Source organism: Atractosteus spatula, chromosome 3, assembly GCF_055471065.1.
Source record: "Atractosteus spatula isolate fAtrSpa1 chromosome 3, fAtrSpa1.hap1, whole genome shotgun sequence".
In the NCBI taxonomy this organism is placed as follows: Eukaryota; Metazoa; Chordata; class Actinopteri; order Semionotiformes; family Lepisosteidae; genus Atractosteus; species Atractosteus spatula.
In genome coordinates, this window is record NC_142708.1 from 43,313,062 (window position 1) to 43,338,806 (window position 25,745).

General features: G+C 35.7%; 2 protein-coding genes across 3 annotated transcripts in view; one reads left to right on the plus strand and one right to left on the minus strand.

Moving 5' to 3' along the window:
* The window catches only part of dhx29 (DExH-box helicase 29), a 29,833-nt gene extending 25,967 nt beyond the window's left edge, over positions 1-3,866 (minus strand). For both annotated transcript variants that reach the window (XM_088912156.1, XM_088912155.1), the window contains exons 1-2: positions 3,374-3,866; positions 117-196 (exon numbers count right to left, since the gene is read on the minus strand). In XM_088912156.1, the coding sequence (XP_088768282.1) occupies positions 117-196; positions 3,374-3,536 (243 nt within the window). In that variant the 5' untranslated portion in view covers positions 3,537-3,866. The remainder of the gene's footprint in view (positions 1-116; positions 197-3,373) is intronic.
* A 67-nt stretch (positions 3,867-3,933) lies between these two features.
* Positions 3,934-25,745, plus strand: part of mtrex (Mtr4 exosome RNA helicase) — a 58,991-nt gene continuing 37,179 nt past the window's right edge. Inside the window, exons 1-13 of the mRNA XM_088909908.1 lie at positions 3,934-4,055; positions 4,942-5,079; positions 6,012-6,078; positions 6,182-6,244; positions 6,624-6,736; positions 7,469-7,643; positions 8,585-8,675; positions 10,821-10,945; positions 11,900-11,998; positions 14,922-15,024; positions 15,947-16,078; positions 21,453-21,532; positions 24,721-24,831. Coding sequence (XP_088766034.1) covers positions 3,958-4,055; positions 4,942-5,079; positions 6,012-6,078; positions 6,182-6,244; positions 6,624-6,736; positions 7,469-7,643; positions 8,585-8,675; positions 10,821-10,945; positions 11,900-11,998; positions 14,922-15,024; positions 15,947-16,078; positions 21,453-21,532; positions 24,721-24,831 — 1,395 coding nt within the window. The 5' untranslated portion in view covers positions 3,934-3,957. The remainder of the gene's footprint in view (positions 4,056-4,941; positions 5,080-6,011; positions 6,079-6,181; positions 6,245-6,623; positions 6,737-7,468; positions 7,644-8,584; positions 8,676-10,820; positions 10,946-11,899; positions 11,999-14,921; positions 15,025-15,946; positions 16,079-21,452; positions 21,533-24,720; positions 24,832-25,745) is intronic.

Here is a 25,745-nt window from a genome sequence, read left to right on the forward strand (position 1 = left end):
CCACTCTTCAGCGGGAATATTAACATAATTAAATCCTGTCCAGCGATAGCTTTGATCATTCTTCTTACTTTATGAGTTAGAGCATTTGAAAGTTAAATGAGGTCATCTGGTTTTACCTTCAGAACAGATTTGTCAAGACTGGAAGCACTTCCTGACTCAGACGATGGTGTGTTGACGAAGCTGTAAGTTTTCGGAGCTGGTGAAAAAATAGATTATTTGCTTTCTGAGTCATTCAAAATGTTGATTTTTGCGACACCCAAAACAAATACAAATTTAACAAATAGCTCCTTATTAATTTAACACACAACACTGGAATCTACTTTCTACCCTCAAACCTTTAAATATAAAACTTATATTCCCAAACAGCTTTTCTAACAGGAATGTACAAAAATACAACGTAAAGTTAAAAATGATCAGATTATCAGAAAATGTCAACCACAAATTTCTGATGTGCAGCTCAGTTAAAAAATACAAGGCTGATGTCAGCCCTGTATGGAGCTCTTCTTCCGTTACTATGGTTTCCACCTAGGATTAGACACCACTCAAATGAAGTAATGTAATGTAGTTTACTTGGTATAATATAAAAATATGTCTTAGCTACCGTTTTTACTTTAAACACAAGGTTTTGGTAGGAGTGTCTGTAAGGGGAGAGCCAAGGACTGGAGATGATCCCATTTCGCTGTAGTATAAGAAAGTATGACATCCTGTACTTTACAGAAAGTGCCTTCCTTTGCTGTCCATGTAATGGCATTCAATTGGTAAAACAATGTATAAAAAATGCCTGGGTAAAAAACTACTACTGTTTCTATCAGTTAAAGAAATTGGGAAAGTATTCTGAAAGGTTCCAGCACAGCATATTGTCATAAACGTTTTGCTAACTCTACACCTTGCCTAATTTGTACACCTTGTCAAATTTTTCTACCTGCACCAACATGGTTTTTGAATGTTTCCGGTTTGAAACAATATATTGTATCAAATACATTTTCATAGTGGAATTAAAGATAAGGTTTTAGGAATTAATGAAAAAAATGCAAAGATGATAATATACAATTTAACATTTCACTGTAAAAGTTAGAGCTGATTTATGTAATTCCGAATAAATGAAGAACACGTGACTTTATTCATGAATTGGAATAGGGCTTTACCTGTTACATGTATCAGTGTTTTTTAAAGGACCAAACAAAACTGTACAAAAAGTTTTTAAACTCTCAATATACATTGCATACATTTGAGTAGAAACCTTCTGCCTGCTTCCTTCTGGAGAAAGATGATCAGCTTGTCTACTCTGATGTTCTCCATAGGTGTCCCTACTTTATACTGCTGAAAAAGGGTGTGTGACACAGTGTCCACAGAGATCCATCTTCTCCACACTAGTATCAAGTGGCTTCTGCAGGAGTACCAACTTCCTAGTAGAAGGCTCCCCAGGAAAGTGACTATACAGGAAACATTTCATTTGGTGCAATGAAATGCTCAGAACCCAGAGCCCCATGCACAACCAACAGCACTACTTCCCTCAGTGCTCCAAGGATTATCAACTGCCAAAACCTCTACCACATACCTGATACCCACCATGAGCAGTATAGCACTGAATCTCACAATTTCTTAGAGTCCCACAGTGCCACTAGCCCTAGTGAGTAGGGGCCGAGTTGCTTCATTCCAGATTTCATTCCTTTGACATCAATAGAGATGCACAGACGCAGCAGTCCTCAATGTCATGACAGTGACAAGTGTAGGTGGTTTCCATGTCTCCTCCTGTATCTTTGCCCACTTGCAGGGACTATAAGCTGCCTCAGAGCACAACATATGCAAGACCGCATTGGAGTTCAGGTGGTTCACCCAAGCACGGTACTCCACAGTCTTAGTGGTGCGATGCCGCAGCACATGGCTGAAGTGTGCAAACACCCAACCCCCAGGGCCCACGTGGGCTAAGACCTCTCCCATCACCATGTTGCTCGCGTCAGCATCCAGCACAACCGACAACCATGGGCAGGGAATACCAGTACGGAAAAAAAAGTGTAAGTTCTTCTTCAAAGCTTTGCAGTCTTTCATTCATTCAAGTCAGATTCCTTTCACTTTATTGCTCACCAGTTCGGCCCCAAAACTGTTAGTGGTTCTCAATTTTGGGGGCAGCTGGGCAACAACTAACCTTCCCCTTTCTTCTGCTGCTCTGTCAGCCCTTCCCTGCTGCTTGTACTTCTTGTTGCTGGCACTTATGGAGTGGACCCAGGTTCTTTGATCAGAGCCCACAACCTCACTCACTAGCTCAGCCTTCCTGACCTAGGATGAACATACGCCTCACTGGAGTCCCCTCTGTGAAGGGACAGCTGTAACCCAGGCAGCCTTCTCTAGGAGTTGATTCAAGCTTGTACATTGCATGAGGCCAGCCTAGTGGCAAAGGGTAGAAGCTGAAAGTCCTAGTATTGTAGCAATCAAAGAGAGACACTTAAGGTTAGCAGAAATTGCTCATCAAGATTTAACTTTCCATTTTTCTTAGCTCTTCAACATCTATAGCATACAAAGTGGTAGTCACAGACCCCAGTTAGGTTCAGGAATACCAACAGATGAGAGCTGAGCAGTTTATGCTTCCTTGGTGCTTCCAAGTGTTGGCATGACACAGGGGCCAATGGGAGTAGCTGAGACAATTCCTGAATCACCAGCCTCCTCCTGTTCCCCTCAGTCCGGTTACATAGCTCTTCCCCATTTTGCTCACCAAATGCTATACTCCCAGAATTAAAGTAGGTGACAAACCCAATACATTTCTTTGTGATCAGCAGTGAAATATGAACATGAACCTGAGGATAGAAATGGAAACTAAGAACAAAAAATAGTTATGGGAGTCTAGATCTAACTACTAGTTTTGTTGTTGAAGCCAATACCATAGCTTCTTTCATGAACATTTAGATGAGATCCTCTGACGACTAATTTATTAAAAATCACTGACCCAAATGGTCTCCTTTTGCAAAAAAATGCATCATTTTGAGACGATTACAAAATGATGCAATTCATCATGTGGTTCCAAAAACCGTTACTTAAGCATTTGTGGCACGATTTGAAGTCTGAAACACTACTTTCTGAAAGTATTTTTCCTCCAGTAACGTAAATCAAATACAGTGGATTGTAGAAGTTTGTGTTACTTTTTTTGCTACTTGATTATTTACTTTTTGGAACTCATAACTGAAAAGGTTATTGATGTCCAGATGACCAGATGAATTTTAAATGTGGTGGGGGCACTGATGCACCATTTTCCCACTTCACCACTTCATAGTCACAGAATAGCCAATGGTGCAATTACGGATTTTGTCATAAATTAAATTTATATTAACAGTACAAAGATGCCATAAGCAAAATTAAGTGAGTTAGCGGCACGTCCTACCCCTTGCAGTTGATTTCGCGGAGTTTGGTTTGTGCTGTTGTTTCTTTCCAGTACATTCGATCAACGCGTTCCCGGCAGCAGGAGTAGCACTGCTGGCACCGGCAGCTGGCATGAAAGGAGCTGTCGCCGATTTAGCTTCCGATTTCTTCTTTTTTCCTCCCATTGCAATTCACCGATTATATGTTAAGAAATCTATACAATCTCATTCAATTTAAAGCGTCGACAAATTTGATAACTAGTACATGAGCCATTAAATCTCGTATTGCTTCCCCAGCATCCTGGTAACCCGGTGTAAATGCAAGGTCTTTTTCGCACACACCAAGTAAGATCAATCACAACTCAATGTTTTTACACATTCAAAACACTAAATGTTTGCTCTAACTTAAAACTTTGTTCAGCAAGAGTTGTTTAAAACTCTTAGCATACAAATGACTACTTAATTGATTTTTGTTATAAAAACACACATTCACCAACACGGCCTTACACTTTGCTCAAACAAGATTGTCCCTTTTATTTGCCGTAGCGGAAGTTATCCTTTTCAAGGAAGTGCATTGTGGGCACTGTGGATACTTCTTTCTGCAGCAATGGCGGATACCTTTGGAGATGAGTTGTTTAGCGTGTTTGAGGAGGACCAAACAAGCACTAAGAAGCGGCAAAATGAGAATATTGGATCACAACCAGGGTAAAAGACAGTTTTATTTATACTAAGTCATTTCTGCTCTTAAACACGAAAGCAGGACATTGGACTGTGGCTCTGTATAGATCTCAAAGTGAAACACGTGTTGTTTGTTTAAACCTAAAGTTCTGTCGTATGTTCAAGGTAAATACTGTAGTTGTAAAATGATGTTAGATATTGTTAAACAAATCAGCATAGGCAGCTTTGCAGGAGCTCGTACGTGCTGATGGTATTTTGTACAGTTGCTCTACATCATTAGTGAATGTTAGAAAATATTGTGGCTAATGTTAGTATTCAGGATTTGTTAAAATGGATAGCTTGATGTTTTGAATTTTGACTTACTGTTGTTCAGGATATGGAACAACACTCTTGGGTGTTTAAGTTTTCGAAGATATGTATCTATTGGCATCGTTACAGGACACAATCAGAGAAAAGCAAGTAGTGTGCAGTGCTTTTGAAGAATCAATTGATGAATGGGATAAAAAAACTTGTATTGTTGCCACTGTGGTAGCATGTTAGGCAAACCTGATTTTAATTTTTTAATATAAAACATATGTAGTTATTTTAAGGAAAATCTCAATGTGCTTAATGAGATACAATCATAAATCAGAATTAAAGTAAAACAAATATAGTTATGCAATTACTCATTTGAACAAGCCATTTTATTAAAGCTTTTGAATAAAAAACAAGATAGAAAACGCAAAATTGATACATAACTATTCAATACCAGGAATTGCTTTGCAATTTTTTATGATCAGTTTATACAAGATTCCATGTATGAATCTCTACATTTCTTTAACCTTGTTAACTTGAAACTTTGTGACAGTCAACAAAACGCTGCTACAAATATATAGTTTGGATTACTGTATAGTTCTGCATTTTTGTTTCCTAGGAAATCGGCTCAGCAAAAGGATAAAACGGAAAACAGCTCTACTGCTAAGAACAAGCGAGAGCTTGATAATGATGGCACAGATGAAGTAATCTTTGGGAAGAAGCCGAAGATCGAGACTGTATCTGCAGAAGAAATAAAGTAAGCAAATGCAGAGATCAACTGCCTATTAATTTTAATCTATTTTTTCCTGGATATTTATTTATGGTGTTGTGCTTGAGGAATTACAAGGCTGGAACTAAAATGTAGCCATGTAGTTTGTTTTATATAGCTTGGAATCCATCAAAAATATGTAAGAAGACATTTTACATCTAGAAATATCTTGAAGGGTAGAAATTCATTTTACCAAACTTTGAAATTAAGAAAAGACGTACAGAATTCTAAACACTTTGAAGTTAACTAAGTACTTTTACAGAATGTAAATGTTTGGCTGTAGACATCTGTGCCAGACCATTCATGACTGCCAAGGCCATGTTATCATGTAGCCTGATGCTTTGTACTTACTCTGCTATGTGTTGTTTTGATCAATGCTCACATGTAAAATGGTCCACAGATCGCAATGATTCAGAAATAACACGTATAGAGCAGTAAAAGTGTAATGGATAGGGAAACGGCAAACGTTTGTGATGTTGTTGGAAGAGTGAAGAAACTTTGTAAGTGGGCTAGACACTGCAAAATGACTTGGTTTGAATTAGACTGAGAACATTCTGACATTGATCCAAAGAAATGAGAAAACTAACAAGGAGGCCTCGTGAAAGAAGGCAACCTAAAATGTTTTGCAGCAGAGATAGTGCTACAAAGAGCTGAAGAATCTCTAGAGAGCCCTTGGGGAGGTATTCTTCCAGCAGTGGATCAAATGGGGTTGCTGATGGTTGTTGGTAATGAGGGTCTCAGTATTGTCACATGCAGTTTTATCACTGTATCTGAGTTGCTCATTTTGAAAGGGTGGGTCTTGAGCACAGAATCACTTCTGATTTGGCGATATTACTAGTTTGTAGAAGCAGTGACATCAGGTTTGGTTTAAAATTGTCCAGAAAGATGACTTAAGTTTTGTAATTGAAAACTCCATCTAGTCTTGCAGATCTTATGCCCAAAGTAAGGGTGGAACAGGTGGAGACTGTGGAAGGCTGCACACATGAGGTAAGAGCAAACAAACCTGAAAATGTCCTGGATTAATGTTATTTAATCTTTTATTCCGTAAAACTTCATTGTAAGAATTATAAATGCAATTTTATCTGTTCAGGTTGCTCTACCAGCAAATGAAGAGTACACCCAGCTAAAGCCACGTGTTGGAAAAGCAGCAAAGGTATCAAGGACTATTGCAGTTTTTACTGGACTCTTAGTAAATCATAGCAATGTATAATTGTACCAATTTAACCATCTTATTAAATTGTTAAAACACTATTAATTGTAACATTAAAATGCCCTTAGATTAATGTGTAATTGGATATTTTGAGGAGCATTCATGACCAGAGAAAATGTATACAGGGCTATCAGAAAGGTCATAGTTAATCAATTTGTGCAAAAAAATCAGGTTTTACTTTGATCTTGTCTGTTATCTGTCCTACATTAATCATTATGTATATAATTCTTTAAAGTTAACTAAGTACATTTACAGAATATTTTACTTGTTTGCATATTTTTACTTGCTAGTAAAAAAATGACCCAATATTTGTCTCTTATAGGAGTATCCATTCATTCTGGACCCTTTCCAAAGGGAAGCTATTTTATGCTTAGACAACAACCAGTCCGTGCTGGTGTCAGCCCATACTTCTGCAGGAAAAACTGTATGTGCAGAGTAAGTATCTCCCATGCATTGGTAAGATGAACAACAAAAACTTTAATAATGGATTAGCAGAAACATTGTCCATTACATGAGGTTCTCATAGCCCATATGAATGAGGAAAAGAACAATATCTTTTAATATTATGGTGTACTAATATGATAATAAAGGTTACAAACACAAGTGGACCATTTGGCCTAACAAGCTCTTTTGGTAGTAGGTAATGGACCCAAAGATCTCATCCAGCCATTTTCATGAAAGAAGCTAGGGTATCCACTTCAACACCATAGCAGGATAGTTTGTTCCTTATTTCCACAACCCTCTGGGTAAAGATGTGCCTCCTGTTCTCTTTTTTAAGTGTACTTTCATGTAATTTCCATCTGTGCTCTGTGGTTCATGTTTTACTGTTCATTCTGAAGAAATCTGCTGGGTTGACTTTCTCAATGCCTTTGATGATTTTAAATACTTCTATCAGGTCTCCTCATAGTTTTCTGTTCAAAACTGAAAAGGTTTGGTTCCTTCAGCCTGTCAGTGTTGGAAATTCTCTTAAAAGGAAAACCACAAGTCAAGGGTATATAAACTATTTAAAGGAATTATATTTTAATATTTGACAGCATTTGTCAAGTAGGACTCAGTTTTATGGGTTTGTTCATGTCTATACCAAAGCATTCCTGTAGTAAAAAATTGCCTTTTTATCTTAGAATTGCAGACAATGCTTCTTTAATTTTTTTTTTGCATCTCAAACAGGTATGCAATTGCATTAGCTCTGAGGGAGAAGCAACGAGTTATATTTACCAGCCCTATTAAAGCCCTAAGCAACCAGAAATACCGGGAGATGTACGAGGAGTTCCAGGATGTAGGCTTGATGACTGGTGATGTCACAATCAATCCCACAGCTTCATGCCTTGTCATGACCACTGAGGTAGTGTGTCCTTAAAAACCAGAAAGAAGAGACTATTTGATGAGTGGATCAGTTGCTTTGTAGAACCAACTAAAATCTGCTTGTTGGCTTTATTTCTGTATAAGATGTCAAATGAATATCCCACATTTTAAAACTTTATTGCCATAAACTGTATTAATATTTGCCCTATCACCTGTGGAAAAAATAAGTTTTCATGGTTCTTGTTACAAATGAAATGATTAGAAAGGGAAAAAAGGCCTGTAAACTTTGTGACAGTATGGAGCTTTTATATTTTTCAGAGTTTCCTTAATCCTGATTACAATACTTACCTGCATAGCCTAAATACAAAAAGTCATTTTATGAAGGAAACATCAGCATAAAATGTTCTGTTTGCAAAAGTTGACTTGTTTTAATTGACTCTGGAGGATGATAAAAAGAAAACCCAGTGTTGAGATGTGATATTAAACCTGCACATGACAAGTTTAAAACTACTTGAGGGAAAAAATAATACCAAACTACAATTGAATGTATGACTTCAAGTTAGTCTGCCTTGGAGCAGTACTGTGTATTGTTTAAGGTTAAGCAATCTCTGATCATTTTCCAAAGTGAGGTATCAACAGGAAATTTTCATTCAATTTGCCCAGGTGCAGAGATCCGAGTTTATAAGTAATACAAGTTAATCTGCTTTTTTAGGTTCCTTACATTTGCATTTGATGAAAAACCTACTTGAATACCAAAGATGAAAGGAGGACACTGATTGATAAATTAACATTTACACAGATGGCTTACTTGTTTTGTAAAAGTGAAATCTGTGTGCTTTTTTCCTACCATCATACTAACCCTGTGACATGTGAAATAAGAAAGTCATAAATGGTAGCATTCCGTTTAGAATTTAGATTCTGTAATAAAACTGGCTTCCCAACTGCAGTCTCCATAGCAATCCGTTGTCTTTTTTATTGCAGATTTTAAGAAGTATGTTGTACAGAGGATCAGAGGTTATGAGGGAAGTAGCGTGGGTTGTTTTTGATGAAATCCATTACATGAGAGATGCAGGTAAGTCTTCAGTCATACTAAATAGACCATTAGCATTCTAGTTTTAGTAGCAGTTTTGGTTTAAAAAAATAAGATTTCTCCTCTGACTCTAGACTTCATTATTGAAGTTTATGATCTGGTTCTCTTTTTTTATAATTGGGAAATAATATGGTTAATATTTCAACCTTAATTTTTGACCGACAGTATGTACATTATAATAAAGTGAAGTAGGTATTTATTTCATTGTAGTCAAGGACTTTGAGTATGTACATTTGGTATTTAAAAAAATATTTTTTTTTCTTAAGCTATTGCCTTCCATTCATGTTTTATTATTCCCGGGAAAATTTGTTTTATGGCCTCTACAGCAAAAGCGGATTTAAAAAATGCGTAAAAAAAAAGACATTTCAGTACTGTTACAGAAGTTAGGACAGTTACTTTACCATGTTTGAGGTGTGCCTCTTGCTCTTCTTTACAACCCTCTTTTTGCATATTTAAGTTGATTTGATTTGCCCCAATCATTTTGCTACTAAATTTCACTAATTTACCTAACCCATTAAAATTAGCACTGCTGACGTTGAAAACCCAATAAGTGAGGCAGTGTGCTTAGACACATTCAATAAATGTTGTATATTTTGAATTACCTGTAGGTAATTGTTAGTAACAATATACAAGTGATTTATTGAATTGTACGGTTTCAAATTGTGAACCTGGAGTTGTTGTTTTTTTAGACAGGATATGAATATCATTTAACTGTTTAAGCTTCATTACCCTTTTATTCATGCTCTCTATGGTGTGCTGTGTTCTTGGATGTTTCATCTGTTGTCAGACAGCCTCTTTTTCCTGGTGAGGGTCACAGGACAGGCTCCAGACTTCCTAGAAGCATGGGATACAAGGCTGAACCACAAGCTGATTGTGCCACATACACACCAAGGCGAAACACCACTGAACCTAATCAACATGTCTTTAGAAGACAAATACACGCGTTTAAAACAGGGGAAGGAGATATCAGTTCCATACAATAGAATACCCAGTCTGGTAGAGAACACAGAACCTAAGAGCTGTGAAGCAGCAGTGCTGCATAGGCATAGCAGGAAAATATTCTGAAAATGAATGTCCTCTAGCAGGTAGTTACAGATGACTTTTCAGTTGACATAAAAAGATGCATCTTTAGGACTTAAGTCCAATACAGAAGAAAATTGATCTTGCAACTAACAATCAACAGCTGAGTTTCTTGAAGGGTGTTTTTTTTAAGTACAAAAGATTGTAAGGGTGCTTGTTGCTACACATTTTTTGTCCAATTATTTCAGGTTTGGGCTGGCACCACAATCGGACATCTCATAGATGGGTGCATCCCACTTTAAATGCTTTTGAACAGTTTATGGATGGAAATTATGTTCCTTTACACCTCAGCACACAGTGGAATCCTCCCTTCCTTCAGGGAATATTTTTAGACATTCTTGTTATTCTTGGCACTTATTCCATTCCTTACTATGAGGAGATTTTTTGTGTGTCTTAAATTTCATCTGGAGACTCCTGTGTAGTAAAGGGTATTTCACATGAATGAAATTAACTTTCTTTTATGCTTGACTACAGTGCATATTTAAATAAAATCACCATCAATGCATGTCAGAGTAAATGTAGTACAATATGAAGTAAATTTCCTTTTCCTTAGTTTTGCCATGTGACTTCTAAACAAAGTTGAAGAGCATGCTTAACCTTTTTTTGTGTACTATTTTTAATGTAAACAATCCACCCTGCTATATACATAAGAAAATAAAGTCTAAGTTTAATAAGAGGCCATTCAACCAAACAAGCTCATTTGGTTGCTTGTAACTAATTGATCTGAAAATCATATCTGCCATTTCATTTAAGGATTCAGCAGTATCCACTTTGGATGTGAGCTTGTTTCAGATTCCTATAATTGTTTTTTTAGCACAGAACCACTACCTGTTCAGTCTTAAATACACATTCTCTCAATTTCCACTTGCATCCTTTGGATTGTTTCAGTGTTAATCTTCATGTCAGTGGAATTATGGTTTTCACTGTTCTTGAGGATTTAAAATATCTAAATTATTTCCCTTTTCATTGTCGTCTGGTCAGGACTAAAGACTTTTAGATTTGCTTATCTTACATGTAATTCTGCTTTTATTGTGATGTTTTTTGCAGAGCGTGGTGTGGTGTGGGAAGAAACCATTATTCTCCTCCCAGATAATGTGCACTATGTTTTCTTGTCTGCTACCATTCCAAATGCACGGCAGTTTGCTGAGTGGATCTGCCACCTTCACAAACAGGTGTTTCATCGCGTTTTTCACTATAGATTATAGTAGTGCCATTGACATTCCTACTATTCAGATTCTTTGATAAAATGTTTTAATTCATTAATTATCCACAAGTACCTAACAAGAAATAGTTTAACAAAGAGGATTTCAGTCTGTGAAGAACTTTAATTTTATTCTTTTTATGACTGTAAGAAATGGTTTAAAATGAAAATACACTCATATTTTGTAAAACGAGCTCTTTACTCCTGAGTACTCTTTAAAACGAGTGATGCTGTACATCTATTTTTGTAAGAAGAGTGAATTTCCCCTGCTTATACGCGCTCCAAGCAGGTAGCTCATTCTTCCATTTTCATTTTTTGCTAGTCCCAGCGGTATTACCTTAGCTATCTTGACGGAGGTTGTTAGGGTATTATCTTAGTTATGGGGTTCAATTATTTTTAAAATGCATGAGTTGTAAAAACGAGTTTCAAACATTTTATACAATTGTTTTATTTTGATTATGTATGCTATGAATACACACTATCCATATTTCCAGACATCTGTCTTAATTTTATTGTAATTCTTTGTATTCAAAGTATTCTTTGACTGCACAAGGTTTATCAACTAATGAACAATTTTAGTATTAAATTTTCATGTGTACTTGCATATCACCTAACTGCTTCAACTACTTGCATTTAAACAGCTTGCTTAAAATTGGATACTTATACATGTATCATAATGGTAATGTAGTGTCACTTTTATTAGTTTTCAACTATGAACAGATATTTTGGAGCCAATTGTATTTAGCAAGGAATGAGTGTATATATATTTGGACAGTGTTCGAATTTTAAAATTTCTGTTTTTATGGGAAGTAAAAATATGATGGGATATTCATTTTTTACATTGGTAAGTACAGTACATACATCAAGGTATAATTGTACAAATCCTTTCAATAATTTTAATCGTCATTGTAAATGTTTTCTACAGCCTTGCCACGTTATCTATACAGACTATCGGCCTACTCCACTGCAACACTATATCTTTCCAGCAGGGGGAGATGGACTTCACTTAGTGGTGGATGAAAATGTAAGTACAGTTGATGTAAAAAATCACAGAAAATGTATTGTAAAACTTTCAGGGGTATGTCTTAGTTTTGTAGTTTGGCCTCATCAGAATGTACACATCTTTCAGTTAAATATTTTGTTCTTTCTTTACAGTAATGGCTCTCATGAGTCAGGTCAAATATACTTCTTTATTAGAAATTTATTACAGTGGCCTCAAAGTATTGGAACAAGTAAAGTTATTTTTGCTTTTAAGCATGCAATTTGTTTGTAACCATGAGAGTAATATGAATGACAGAAACAGTATAATTTTTTTTGGGGAAATGGAATATAACCAAATGTATGCATATTAAGAAGCTACTCTGTGGTCAAACCAGTGAGTCAAGTGACCATTTGTATTGGAATATATTAAATACATTTCAGAGTGTAAAAGTAAATATTGGGTTGGATATCTCTTTGTGGGCAATAACTGCATGAAGTCTGCAAACCATTGGGCTCATCAAACTCTTTCACTGCCCCCTCCCAGTACTCATAGGAAGCTGCATGTACCCACTTTGGTATTTATGCATTAAGAATTCATTTCTTAATTTCTTAAAGTTTAAAACTGGTATTTTCAAATTTTAGTTAGTCTTATACGTCACCCATTTAAAGTTTTGCAACTCCTGAAGGTTTTAATGAGTCAAACCAAGTAATCTGTTAGATTTAGAAAATTCTTGTCCTTGAGTGCTGGAGAGTACTTAGATTTCAGTCCTAAATGTCCAGTCCTTTAAATTATTCCATTTAACAAATCACCTGCTTAGTTGAGCACAATGGAATGATTCCAGATCTTTATGTTGATTTAATGGTTATCTGTGATACAAGGCCAAAGTTGGAGATCTCTAGTCTAAAATATTTAATTCCACTAAAAATAGGCTTGAAAACACAGAAACAGTTTTCACTGACTAGTGCATGTTCTGCATTTGTTTGTCCATGTGTACATGAATATTTTGAACAAAGTATTCTAGCCACCTTGTTTTTGTAATGAGTTCTAAAATGAAATAATGGTAGTCCTGTTGCCAATCCATACAGGGGTCTGAGACTGTGGCAGGCTCATGGGCTACATGAGCACAGGCTGTGCTGGATTCCATTTTAAAGTTCCTAGAAGAAAGGACTAGAAAATGGTCCTTTAAGGTGCCCTTTGTATGAGCATAATGGTTCCTTTGAAGGGTGAATCTTTTTCAATGCTCAAGCAGATAGTGACTTTCATTTTACTGTTGATTTATTGTTTATCCAAAATAAAAACCCATCAATAAATATTTTTTGAATGATAAATTAACAACATAGTTCATGAAATGTCATGTTTTTAAAGGGGTGTCCTAAAGTGACAATAGGAAATATTACTTCCAGAAGACGAAGTATTAAGGTGTTTTGTTTCTTGTAGTTGGGGTTTATTTTAGTTTTCATAAGGAGTACATCTTGACCAAATAGTGTTTCCAAAACCTTGTGAGTCAATGGCTGATCAGGTGTCTGTTACTTCTTGAAGAAAACACTGTAAATATCCCATCTGATCCTCTTTGGGTTTATTTTGTAGGGAGACTTTACTTTCATGTAGTCCCTGTGACTGTAATTTACTGAACACTGGATGGCACAGGTGTGGTGGTGATCAATACTCTTGGTTCCAGGGTGTATTCTGTAGGCAGGGGAGAGGACACATGTACTCATGTTCTCTCCAGTGTTTATGTGGGTTTAGGCGCTCTAAACTCTTTGCAGTAATCAGTTGCTTTCTGGTGATGGGTGATTTTGGAGTGATAGCAGTGAAACAGAGAAAGGTGATGTTTGTTTGTTTATTAAGAAAAAGAGTAGCCGCTTAAGTACAATATAGGAAAGGAAAAAAATACTTTTAATTTAAGCATATTTCAGTACTGTAATAATCAAAAACCTTTTAACTGATGACAAACTTCTTTAACTGTTATATGATAAAGAAAAAGAGTTGCAATGCATCTCCCGAGATTTGGCAAGAGACTATCTAGGCAGGTGTCTGTCTACCTGTAGTGTGTTGCTTATTAAATTCTGTAAATTTGCCTTCTAGATCATAAATCTCAATATGATCTAAATCTGAATCATATTCCAAGCCTAAATCATCATATTCAAAGCCTGGGATATTGATAGACACACTATTCATAATGATCATTCGATAGAATCAATCTGTGGATCGTTTGATGGCCCCAGCCTTGGCAGTTTTTCCCTTAAATTTATGCAGTAGTGAATGTAGAAGAATTCTGTGACTATGGACTAGCATGTAGCCATACCTTTGTAATGTTAAATTATCACTTGGTTTATAGCATTACTCTGTGACACAGGACTAAATATAAATCCATTAATTTTATTTCTCCTGATACTAGATTTCAATTAGATTTTCTTAGAGCCCAAGGGTACCTGGCTTTCTGACATGCTTGGAACAATCAAAACATATTTCTAGGATTTATGTGTTGGGTCCAGTAGGTTTGATTTTTGTGTCTAGACAGCAGAGGTTAAATTATTTCTTGTACTTTGTGTGAGCTTGATGGCCGTCTCTAATAGTATGCAGATTTCTGTATGTGGATTCCAGTTGTTGAGTGAAATCTGTGGAGATCATCATTAAAATAAATCGCCTTCTGGAATGTTTTCTAGTATGAGTCAGTGATCAGTACATGTACAGTGTTCCTTGTGGACCAGTTATTTCCAAGTCCTCATGTTCCATGTGGACTCATGAATTAAATTTGTATTTATCTCTGCAATCAGTCAAAGAACAAAACCATATTTGTTTTATTATTGCATGATTATTAATTGCAGTATAGTCACTGGTAGATTTGCTCAAGAAGTTTTACTACATGAACTACATGTTCATATCATTTGCTATTAGATCTAAAGAGATTAGTTATGAGCATCAGGCAAGAAAAACCTAAAAATACCCATGTCCTTTTCCACAGGGAGAGTTCAGAGAAGATAATTTCAACACAGCAATGCAAGTGCTCAGAGACTCTGGTGACAGCGGCAAATGGGATCCAAAAGGACGTAAAGGAGGGACAAAAGGTTTGGAATAAATTAAAATGGGAAAATAAATGGTGGAGGGCAGTTTGTGGCTGCAGTTCACAAGACGATATCCCTACAAATATCCTGTAGTACGTTCATGGCAAGGAAAAGCTCTGGCTCTGGAGGTTTTTTATACCTTTATGAGTGAAACATAACAGCCCGCCAGTAAATTTGAAAAGAAGTGCTTAACTACTTGGATACAGGAAAAATCCCCAACTTTTCCAGACAACACACACAAGGCTGGTTACTTGTCCTGTGTATTTCCCTGTTTTGTATCGCATGTAAATGAGAGTGAATCCATGCTTTGTAATGCTTAATGTAAATGGTAGTTCCATATGAATTAAAACTTAAATCTCTACTGAACAACTGACAATTCCGTAGTTGTCAATTTGTTCTGTATTGTATTCAAAATCAAAAGTATTCCTGTGATGTGTCCTCAAGGTTTATAAGAAAAAGGGCTATACACAGTCATTTGATTGTAATGATGTAAGTTTATAAACTTTGAGTCAGAAGTCAGAAAAGTTTTTGACCCTGCCCTCAGCTTTAGAATATATTTCTTGATATCTTTGTAAACAGTGAAATGTTATCTTTCTTTTTTGTAATTTACTCTTCTAGTTTTGAATTTCAATTTGAAATTTATAACTCTCAGATGATTAGCCTGATGTTAATTTCAGGTGTTTTTCACCTCTCGAGGGAAATCCACTTTATTCTTCACTGTCATTGTAACTGTTAGATTAATTGTGAATGATGAATAATAAACACCTAACACTGCACAAGTTTTTTGTTTTTTGTTTTTTAATTTTATTTAAATGTTTATTTTAATGCTTTTAGCAGTTGTTTTGATTTGAAGTTATGCATAACTGTCTTTAGACTAAAAAGAAATGTTAGAAAGTAACCATATGTGGTTTTTTGTTTCCCCCAGGACCATCTAATGTTTTCAAGATAGTGAAGATGATCATGGAGCGGAATTTCCAGCCTGTAATCATTTTCAGTTTCAGCAAGAAGGAATGCGAAGCCTATGCACTGCAGGTGTCAAAGCTCGACTTCAATACAGGTAGACTAATAAATTTATAAGTAGTTAGTAACCCTCTTCTTTCCTTTTGATATCCCTCATTTTGACTAATGCCAGTGCCGAGTTTTGTCTTTAGGGAGCTGATTAGTTTGAGTATAGTAACAGAATAGAACAAACGTGGCTTTTTATTAGAGAGAGCTTTTCCGATTTTGAATAAGATATCCTTTGTAAAAGAACACAAAGTTATCTTTTGAAAGCACTTGCCATCCTCTTATCAGAAAGGAAAGCAGGCTTCCTTTTTCGTTGTGTTATGGTGTTATCATGGACTTGTCTGTACATTGCTCCATTTCTGATGTTGTTATTTCTAGATTACATTCTACCTTGGGACAGAAAGAACAATATGGTGTTAAGGATTTGGTTTGGCCTGAAACATGCATCTGTAAAGATTGTCTGACTCATTAGGGCTTGTAGGAAAAAGTCCAACAAAAGTATTGTGAACTTGTGTGGCTTCACAGGAAGATTAATATAAATGGCACTGATAAAATCTTCCCTGACTGTGATAAATTTGGGAAGTCACTTTTAAAAGTATAATGGAAAAGTTAATTTGAGAATATAAGTCATATTAGTTATTTAGTTTTGTTTGGGCTGTTGAATAAACATTGATTTGTGTATGTTTTTGGATGTTAAATACAGTGTGGATATTACTGGACATAACCCAATTGGAAAGTCTGTTAAACGAGTCTGACTCAACCTTATCTGTTAACTTTGGAAAATGGTTCTCAAAGGGTAGTGGTAAATGAGAAAACAGTACCAAATGGAATTATTGTGATGGTAATAACAAAAAAAGAAAAAAAAACACTGGACTGGTATGAAGCCATCTATACTGCAGATAACGGGACTGAAAACAGATTTAGTAGGAAAAAATAATTGTTCCACATGAAGATACATTTACAGAATCACTTTTAAAGATATCTAATGTTTTAGAGCTTTTTGTAGATGGCTATTCTAGACCTGTCGGAACTATAGCAACTTGCTTGTTTCTAATTCTTGCTTCTTTTCACACTGCATCTTAGAAAGTTTCCAACTTCAAGAAATGTTCTGTTCTGTCAGGGATGGACAAATAATCCATGCTGATGTTGTGATGTGGCTCCACAGGCCAGCCGCCAGTTGCATTATTGCTGTAATGCTGCAGTTGAATAGCCCTTTAGCTATATAATCTTTGGTTGTGGTCTTGGTGTCAATCTTCCTGGTCCTGGTGCTGTTCAGCCAGTATTTCACCTGCCAAGTGGCACAGACTGTTCTCATTCTCCAATAAAGCCTGAGCACTTAAATGAATGAATTTCTCTGCAGATCCTGATCCAGTGTCTTGAAAAAGTACTCAGACCCTTCCAGTGGGCTTCCATTTAGTAAAATTATAAAATAACCATAATATTTTATATAGCATAATATTTAATTCAATCTGGAATGCTTGAACTGAAGACATCTAAGGGGTAAGATAAATGACATTAAATGACAAAAAAAACAAAACTGAAATATGTTGATGGCCTTATTATTGAATCCATGGATCTAAACATTTAGTGGAAGCACCATACTTAAAGAAATATTAAGGGTCTTAATATTTTATACCATTCTTCTGATTAATATTCTCTCTGAGTTGTTTTTGAGAGCTCTTTTCTTTTTCTGGATGTCTGCTTGAAATTCACTCCCTGACTGGAACCTCTCACACTGCAATTAGATAGAAGTAACTCAACTAATTGTCTGATTTGTTAAGGTATTTTTGTAAGCCTAAATTAATTTTACCACAGAAATGGTTTGAAGACTTATAATTAAGTATTTTTTTCATATTCATTTATTTTTGAATGTGTGGACTATATTGTGTATATATCTCACTTATTTTTTCTTTCATGTGTCATGACTACAAGCTTTAAAACAAGAACATTTAAAAAATGCACAATGGTCTGAATACTTTTGCAAGGTACTGTTCATGTTTTGAGTGACTTGTGCTTATATGTGAAAGACCCCACAAAAAAGATCACTTTCCATTTTTTTAACAAACTCCTTTGCTATTGTAAGGATTAGAACTAGTGACATTCATGAAAAGTGAAATATTAATTTTGCACCTTAGTTCAACTGGGAGTAGAACTGTGTACTGTATTAAGACCACGGATGAAGAGCTTTATTAAACTTTGCAACAATCGGACTTATTTTCTAGTTCACTAACAAGAACATTTTTTTAACCAATAAAAGTGCAGAACTTGATAGTGGGCCAGCAGGAGAAAAAGGTTTTCTCTCCTCTAGCTGTACAGTTACAGCTTATTCCTGACAGGAAGGCTTTGCACTGGCACATTCTAGATTTCTGTAAGTTGCCCCTAAGTTGTATTGATTTAATTTTCCTCACATCCAACAGAATCTAATTATGATTTATAACAAATGGGAACAAGGGATATGTACATGGAGGAGGGATTTTAAAGATGGCAATTTCACAACCTTTGTAAGCTTATGCAGTTGGATGAATAATAAAGGTAAAGACTTGTAAACAAATTATTGTTTTTAGGAATGGCATAGAAAGAGTGGATATACTAAATGTATGTTTGTGTTAGTCAATTGAAATGGAGGAAAATGTTTTTTCTGTCGGTATTTTGGAATTGTTGAACAGCTCGCATTTTTAGACTTAATGGAATGTAGTCCTTTTTTGCTTAATTTCATTAGTAGTTTTATAATACTGTGTGACCCAGATAGTGATAAAGCCAGTTCAAATTATTTTGCCACGTGCAGCTTTTTCTGTAATGAACTGCAGTTGTCCTTTTCTCCCGCTGTGCTTCTTTTTCTTGCTTTGTTTCTTTGGAGTGTTTATAGACCTATAAAGAATGACTTAACAGACATGGCGTCTGTCAGTCACATTTTGCATTCTTTGGACTTTTAACTATTTTTCTTTATTTTAATTCAATCCAGAAATTCAAGTTTTGTGACAAGTGGTGAAGATAACTTTTTCCTTTTCTCCCTTTGTTCCTGTGGACCTTCTTTTGGCAGAGAGCACTGCCAGGCAATGTAGTTTGTGCTCTGCCTCAGTCCCAGCATATTAGTAGTCTCTTTGGAGAGAAGGTGTCAGGTTTTTGCCAGATGGAATGATGTAAGAAGTTTGAGCCTCTTAGTATGTCTGCTTGTAGGAATAGCTCTAACTGGGCTTTTGTGATTTTTGAATTGTTAAAGACACCTGAAGAAAAATGTTTCAGAAAAGTGTTCTTGAAGACCTATATATATTTATTAATTGGTGAATTACTTTCTTCGGAATGGTTTACATAATTCAAAACCAACCACATTCCAATCTTTGTCTTTGGAGACAACTTATTTACTTTGTTGTTAAACCTCATATTTGTTTGATTGCTAGCTGCTGTTAAATTCCAAAACTGCTTTTTACACAATATACACAGAACATGGGAAGAAATGTATATCAATGTGAGTAAGTTTTTTTAGAAAATGAATATACAGATTTTGGACATAACTTTTGTCATGCACTTGAGTGACTTTGTTGCATAAGAACTAAATCATTTTGTGAGAGAGTTCATTGGATTTAGGTGATAAGATGATTTTACTTGTTTGAAGTAAAGAAAAAGAAAGGAACTGAAATGCCCAACTTATCAACAAATAGGTTTGCCCTTGCGTGATGAAGATTGGATCCTAATGGATGCGAGCATAGTGCTGAGGTATAGAACTGTGTGCATTGATTTCCTCTTCCCTGTTTAAAGGTTTTAAGTAAGGTGGATTTTATCTGGGCTCAGAGGTTTCCTGAAACTTTCGTGTTTGACTCAATGGTATATGCTGTTGAGCTAAAATTTGTTTGAGCCTGGAACAATCCTTTGAGTCGAGAGTAATGGGTCTGTTGTTGGGCGTTTCCATCAGTAGTGTTTCTCTCTTGTGAATCATTTTTTGTCTACGTTTGAACCAGGAGTTTAATGATCAATCATGAATTGTGTGTTTCAGTTAAACATGCATATACTTATCTAATGGACAAAGTAACCTTTCCCAACTTGTGTATTGTAGATATTTACCTGCCTATCTTCTGGACTTTATTTAAACTGAGTTTTTGCTTATGTTTAAATCTCAATGGCTGTCTTCATTCAGTAATCTTCTGACAGTTTTGCAATGTTTCTTCTTGAAGAATGTTTTCTAATGGCCACCGATCATATTGTTAGCTTGAAGTGTAACACATGGTGTTTTTTGGATCTAAAGGGAGCTTCAAAATAAGGGTTTACTTAAATGTCTTTTATAAAGACTGCAGAAATGTGAATTTTAACTTTGGATGAAATGAAAGCTAAAACTCGAGAGGAAATGTTTTCTCAGTCTTTTCAAACCTCACATCCCCCTTTTGTAGCACCAGCTGCACTATGGCTTACTGCCATATGCCGAGGTCCCAGTCCCACCACTCTGCAGGGCAATAAAAGCGCGTCTAGCGTCCTGCTGCCCAACTTCACTCAATTTACATGTATTTCCTGTGATTCTAGTTTCTGTGCTTTTTTTAAAATCACTGTGACAAATCTTCTCAAACATCTCCAGTTTTCAAAATGCTTCTGTGCTTTCCTTTAACCTCTTGGCTAATATTTTAATTTCCCCTACCATATCCTTTTCATTTCCCCTATTTAGTTTATTTCACTTAGTCACATCACTGTATTTTTGCTTAATTGGTAACGGTTAACCGATTAGAAAATATACATTACAAATATCCCATAAGATTTCTGTATCTTTCAAATAGCAGAACTGTTTAATCCCAAGGAAATGGTTTAAATATTTATTAGAAGTTTCTTAAGATAGAGTGAAATGTTCTTTTCTACCAAGTAGCTGCAAAGTCAATGTCTGCTTTTCAAATTTACCTTCTAACAGTTGAAACAGCATCCTGCAGTTATGACATAATGCACACAGGAAGAAAGGCATGCTTTCAGGTTGCCACTTCAAAGTCTTCCTGGTTCAGTCATTGGATATGCAGTTTGCCTATTTCCAGATTACATTTACATTGGCAAACCTATCGCTAAAGTCCTTGTACAGTTGTAAACAATGTAAAAAGGCGTTTGTTGTTTTGCCCAGAGAATAAGACTTTGCTATTTGTTGAGGTCATCACTTTTTAATTCTTCAGTCCCTTTTATTTGAGGAGTTACTGAATGATTTAGTAAAGCTGTGCTTTACTTACAAAGGTTTAATGATGTCATTATCATCAGACCTGGATCTTCAACTTGAGTTCTGTCATGGACTGTGACTCTTAGTATACTAACACATAATAACATTTATACCTATGCCTCTGATGTAATAGTTTAAGGAGCTGAACAGGTTTTTGCACTGCAATTTCAGCTTGGAGCATAATTACATTTAAGGTTTTGGAAATGTGTTTTGTATGTTTTAAGAGTGGAATGCTTTTGTTTTGCAGAGGAGGAGAAGAAGCTTGTTGAGGAGGTCTTTAATAATGCTATTGATTGTCTCTCTGATGAAGACAAGAAACTTCCACAAGTAAGTACTCCTACAATAAGCACACAAGGTATTAGGTATTGTCATGGTTTTCTAAATAGTATTGAGAGTATCGCTTTGCCAAACATTTTTGTGAACCTTTGTGTGAGATGACCATTATGTGCCCTAGTATTTAAAAAAAACAGAGCTATTGAATGCTTTTCTCTAAATGTTCTATAAATGGAATGTTGTAATACAAAACCTGACCAAAAATAGGCATACAATTTAAACATTCTTTTCCAAAAATTTCTTTAGTCTCGGTCTTTAGTCTTTAGTCTCTTTTCCACCAGAACTACAGTGGAAAATAAAAACGAAAACGAGATTTCTTCATGCGGTTTGCATCTAAACGAAACAAAAGAACAGTCACATTTTTGTCCCCCGTGTAAAGATCTGATGTAGATCAGACCTATGAAAAATATATATTATATGGATGGTCTAGAGATTTTCTTGACCTCCTAACCTGTCATTCAGTCATTGTCCTCCCAGTGTTCCTTTTATGTAGTCCAGTCTCAACAAATATTGGGGAATCAGCACAGGAACTGCATTCAGTTAGAAACCAGTTTCTAATTGAAAGATCAACTTGTTGGAAAAAAACAATACATTCATGCTATTACATAAAAATATGAAGAAAATTAAAAATGGGACAAGCTACATCAAAAACAGTTCATTAAGTGAACAAGTGCAACTACCCTCCACCAACAGTTTTATTGTGCAAAAAATTAAAATATTAAAAGAGAATATTATATTAACATTTCAAAAATGCAGGTACTGAGATAAACAATTAAAGAGGAACTTGGAACCCTGTCGTGCTTTACTTTAGGATTTGGCAGGCATAGGCCTGTGCAGATATTTCCTGGAAAAAGTTGACCATCCCACGATATGTACTTTTCTCAGTAAACGTAATAAATAAAGGGGAATGTTCTTTATAAAGTCAATTGAGAAAAGAGATTTTACACCTGACAGCTGACAAACAACTTAAGGAAATGATGTAAACATCTTACATCTGTAGAGTTGTAACAACAGATGCACATTTGTTTTACAAAGACAATACAGTGAAATGACTTTTATCCTAGGGGTTGTAGTTTATCTGCTCTCGGTACTCTTCAGTGACACAAGGCATTTTGAAATGTTTAAATGTATTTGAAGTGGATTTTAAAAAATGGCAAGGTTTGCCAAAGGTAATGCAAGTTATTTGATAAAGAACCTTTTTTGGTGACTTTTATGAAATTCTCGTTGTTTAAAATGCTCATGCATGAGCCCTTGTGAATAACATGTTGGAAAATTACTTGCCGAAACCAGACAAGCATGTTGCCACCATGCAAATATGTTTTTTTTAACTTTGTCAGAAGCTCAGTTTTTACTGTTTGCGATGCATGGTAAGAGTTTGATGTCATATAGTGGTCTGGAAATTATGAAGTTAGATTTTACTAAACATACAGGAGGAGGAGCTACTGTGCACTGAATATTAACATACCATTTTAAAACCTTAAGTGCAGTTATTGAAAGACTGACTACATATTTCAACCCAATTAAGAGAGATCTGTTTTATTCAGCCAACTCTGATTTCTCAAGGCAGTCAGGATATTTGACCCAGAACAGTTTGTCTTGTTACATTCTATTCTGTCCTGCGAACATTGTTGTAATGACCATCATGCCAAGATCAAAGATACTCAAAAAACAGAAATAGTTTTGTGGCTTCTTATTTATTATATGACTGCTTTATTTAAATTTTACTTGTTTAGAAACATAAAATGTTAGTTACTATGTAAGACATTGTTTGCATTGTTTTGTTTGTTACAGTAGAATTACCCTTTTTGCAAATTAATTTATATTCTTAAGCAGATTGTCAGGATTTAATGCAACATTTATAGCATGTATCAAGAAAAAAATGTGCCTTCATTAATGTGTAGATTTTAAAGAAAATTTTTAAACATTTGACACTGTCATTTAAATACTTTTAATCTTGAAAGCTCAGTGAAAGTATGCATTTAAAAAAAACACTCCAGTTGTAGTACATCTGCAATGTTGTATTTTGGTTGTATTGTTGTTCTCTGTTGACAGATGCTTTTGATAGAAATTGCAGTAAATTGGAGAATTAAATGTTAATAGCTAATGCTGGCACCAGAGTAACTAGAATTCTGTATGAACCACAGCACAGACCTAAATGACTAAAGCTCCTACACTGACCGAATGCATCATAATGGTTGAAACCGAGAGTGAGAACTGAAACTGTGAATGCGAGAGCTCTAAATCTCTTCTGTGAATTTACCAGTTGGTTTTAATTAAGTGCTTTCTACCTCCCAGACAGGCCATATGGGACAAATGGCCTCCCCTCCTGATGTTTTTTTTGTTATCCATCTTTTAATGTGCTTTCCTTTTGATTGACTTCTACCCCTTTCAAATAACTGAAGGATGGATCCTGTGAAGTTTAAACAGTACTTAAAACTTAATATTACAAGATGTAGATTCAACTACAGCTTCCCGGTGAACATGTTGAAGAATACCTTGGATCAGCTTGTCCCTCTTTGCTTAGTTCTCTGTTTTAAGTCAGTTGCAAAGAATTGTGGAAATTGCTCGTTAACAGACTAATTGTAGCATGCAGAAATCAATCCCTAATTCCCTATTGTTGTGGGTTTAGCCACTCAATTTTGGAATTGCCATTATTTTCATGGCTGTGAACCCTGCAACTTTACGCAAAAGGCCTCCACCACATTTATTCCCACACAATCCACTCAGCAGTGCATGGTCATTCAGTAATCTGCAGTATTTTGTATTATGGCTATTCTATTGTCCAATATGATACAGAAAACAGAGTTATTACTATTAAAAGGTGACTTTTCGGTCATTATCAGCAGTTGCATTTGAAGTTTTCTTTTCATTGTCTTTACCAAGTGTAGTGTTTTCGTTTTTGCTGCATTTTCAAAAGTGATCTTTGATTAGTGATCTTTAGTGTCTCCCTTTCTGACATACATAAACATGTCCCATTAGTTCCACCTGCCTGAAGCTTTTCTGCATGTTCATGGAAGTCATGGAGGAGATGGCTTTTAACTGCGACACCTGAAGCTTTTCTGAATACGACACCTGGATCATAGAGCTCAACCTGCACTCAGGCGGGTGCCTTTACCAGTTGAGCCACTTAGAAGGCCCCATTGTTTGGATTTTTTAAAGTTGTGTGCTTTTTTCTGTTAAAGGTTGAACATGTTTTGCCTCTTCTGAAGAGAGGAATTGGGATTCACCATGGGGGCCTGCTTCCTATTTTGAAGGAGACAATTGAGATTCTCTTCTCTGAAGGGTTGCTCAAGGTAAGTGTCAGTTTAAATTTTATTGGAACTCTTTATTTTACAGGAATTCTTTTCTCTTTATGAAATTCCTAAAATAGCTGCAAAAGCTGATTTTTTTTAACTTGTTCTTTTTGGATGTACTGGTAGACTTCATATAGATGAGTACTTTTTAACAAAAATGCTTTACATTAGAAAGAAAGCTGGGTCTACTTAACAAGTCTTCTGATTTGAATTTATAATTCTGGTCATTCAATTGGATTGAAATCCATAAGCATTAAGAATTATACCGATTATATCATTTTGTACAGTTGTAATAGTATTTACAAAATAACCATTTAAACCTTTGTATATTGTTGCATTTGTCTTGGATTTGTTATTTTATCCCATAACTGGCCATCTTTGCATTGCAAAGTCAAAAAAGACAGAAGCACCAGATGAATGCGGTTGTTAACCCGGGAGTTCCTAATTGAGTTGATAGTCCGAAGACTGTTTATGGCTCGGGTGAGGGCCCTGTCAATAACATGTTTGGGGTATCCTCTGTTGATGGAAAAAAGTGTATTTTGAGTGCTTGGTTCTAGAAATCGATGTCATCATTGCAGAGTCGTCGTAGCTGAAGGACCTGTGAAAAAGGAAGAGATTTTGTAGTGTGTTTGGGGTTAAATGAGCTGTATAGAAGATGGCTGTGTGAATTGGGGTTTGTAATAGACCGAAGTAGAGAGTCAGGGATGGTTAATGGATAGGTTTATGTCTAGAAACGGAAGAGTAGCGGAGGATATGTTAACTGTATATTTAAGGGGTGTGTGAAAGTTGGTGAAGTGATGCAGAAAGTGCTCTAGTTGGTCATTATAGCATGTGGCGACACCGACACAGTCATCAATGTATCTCTTGTAGAGGTCCGGGACAAAGCCAGTGTAGGAAGCGAAGAAGCGTATTTC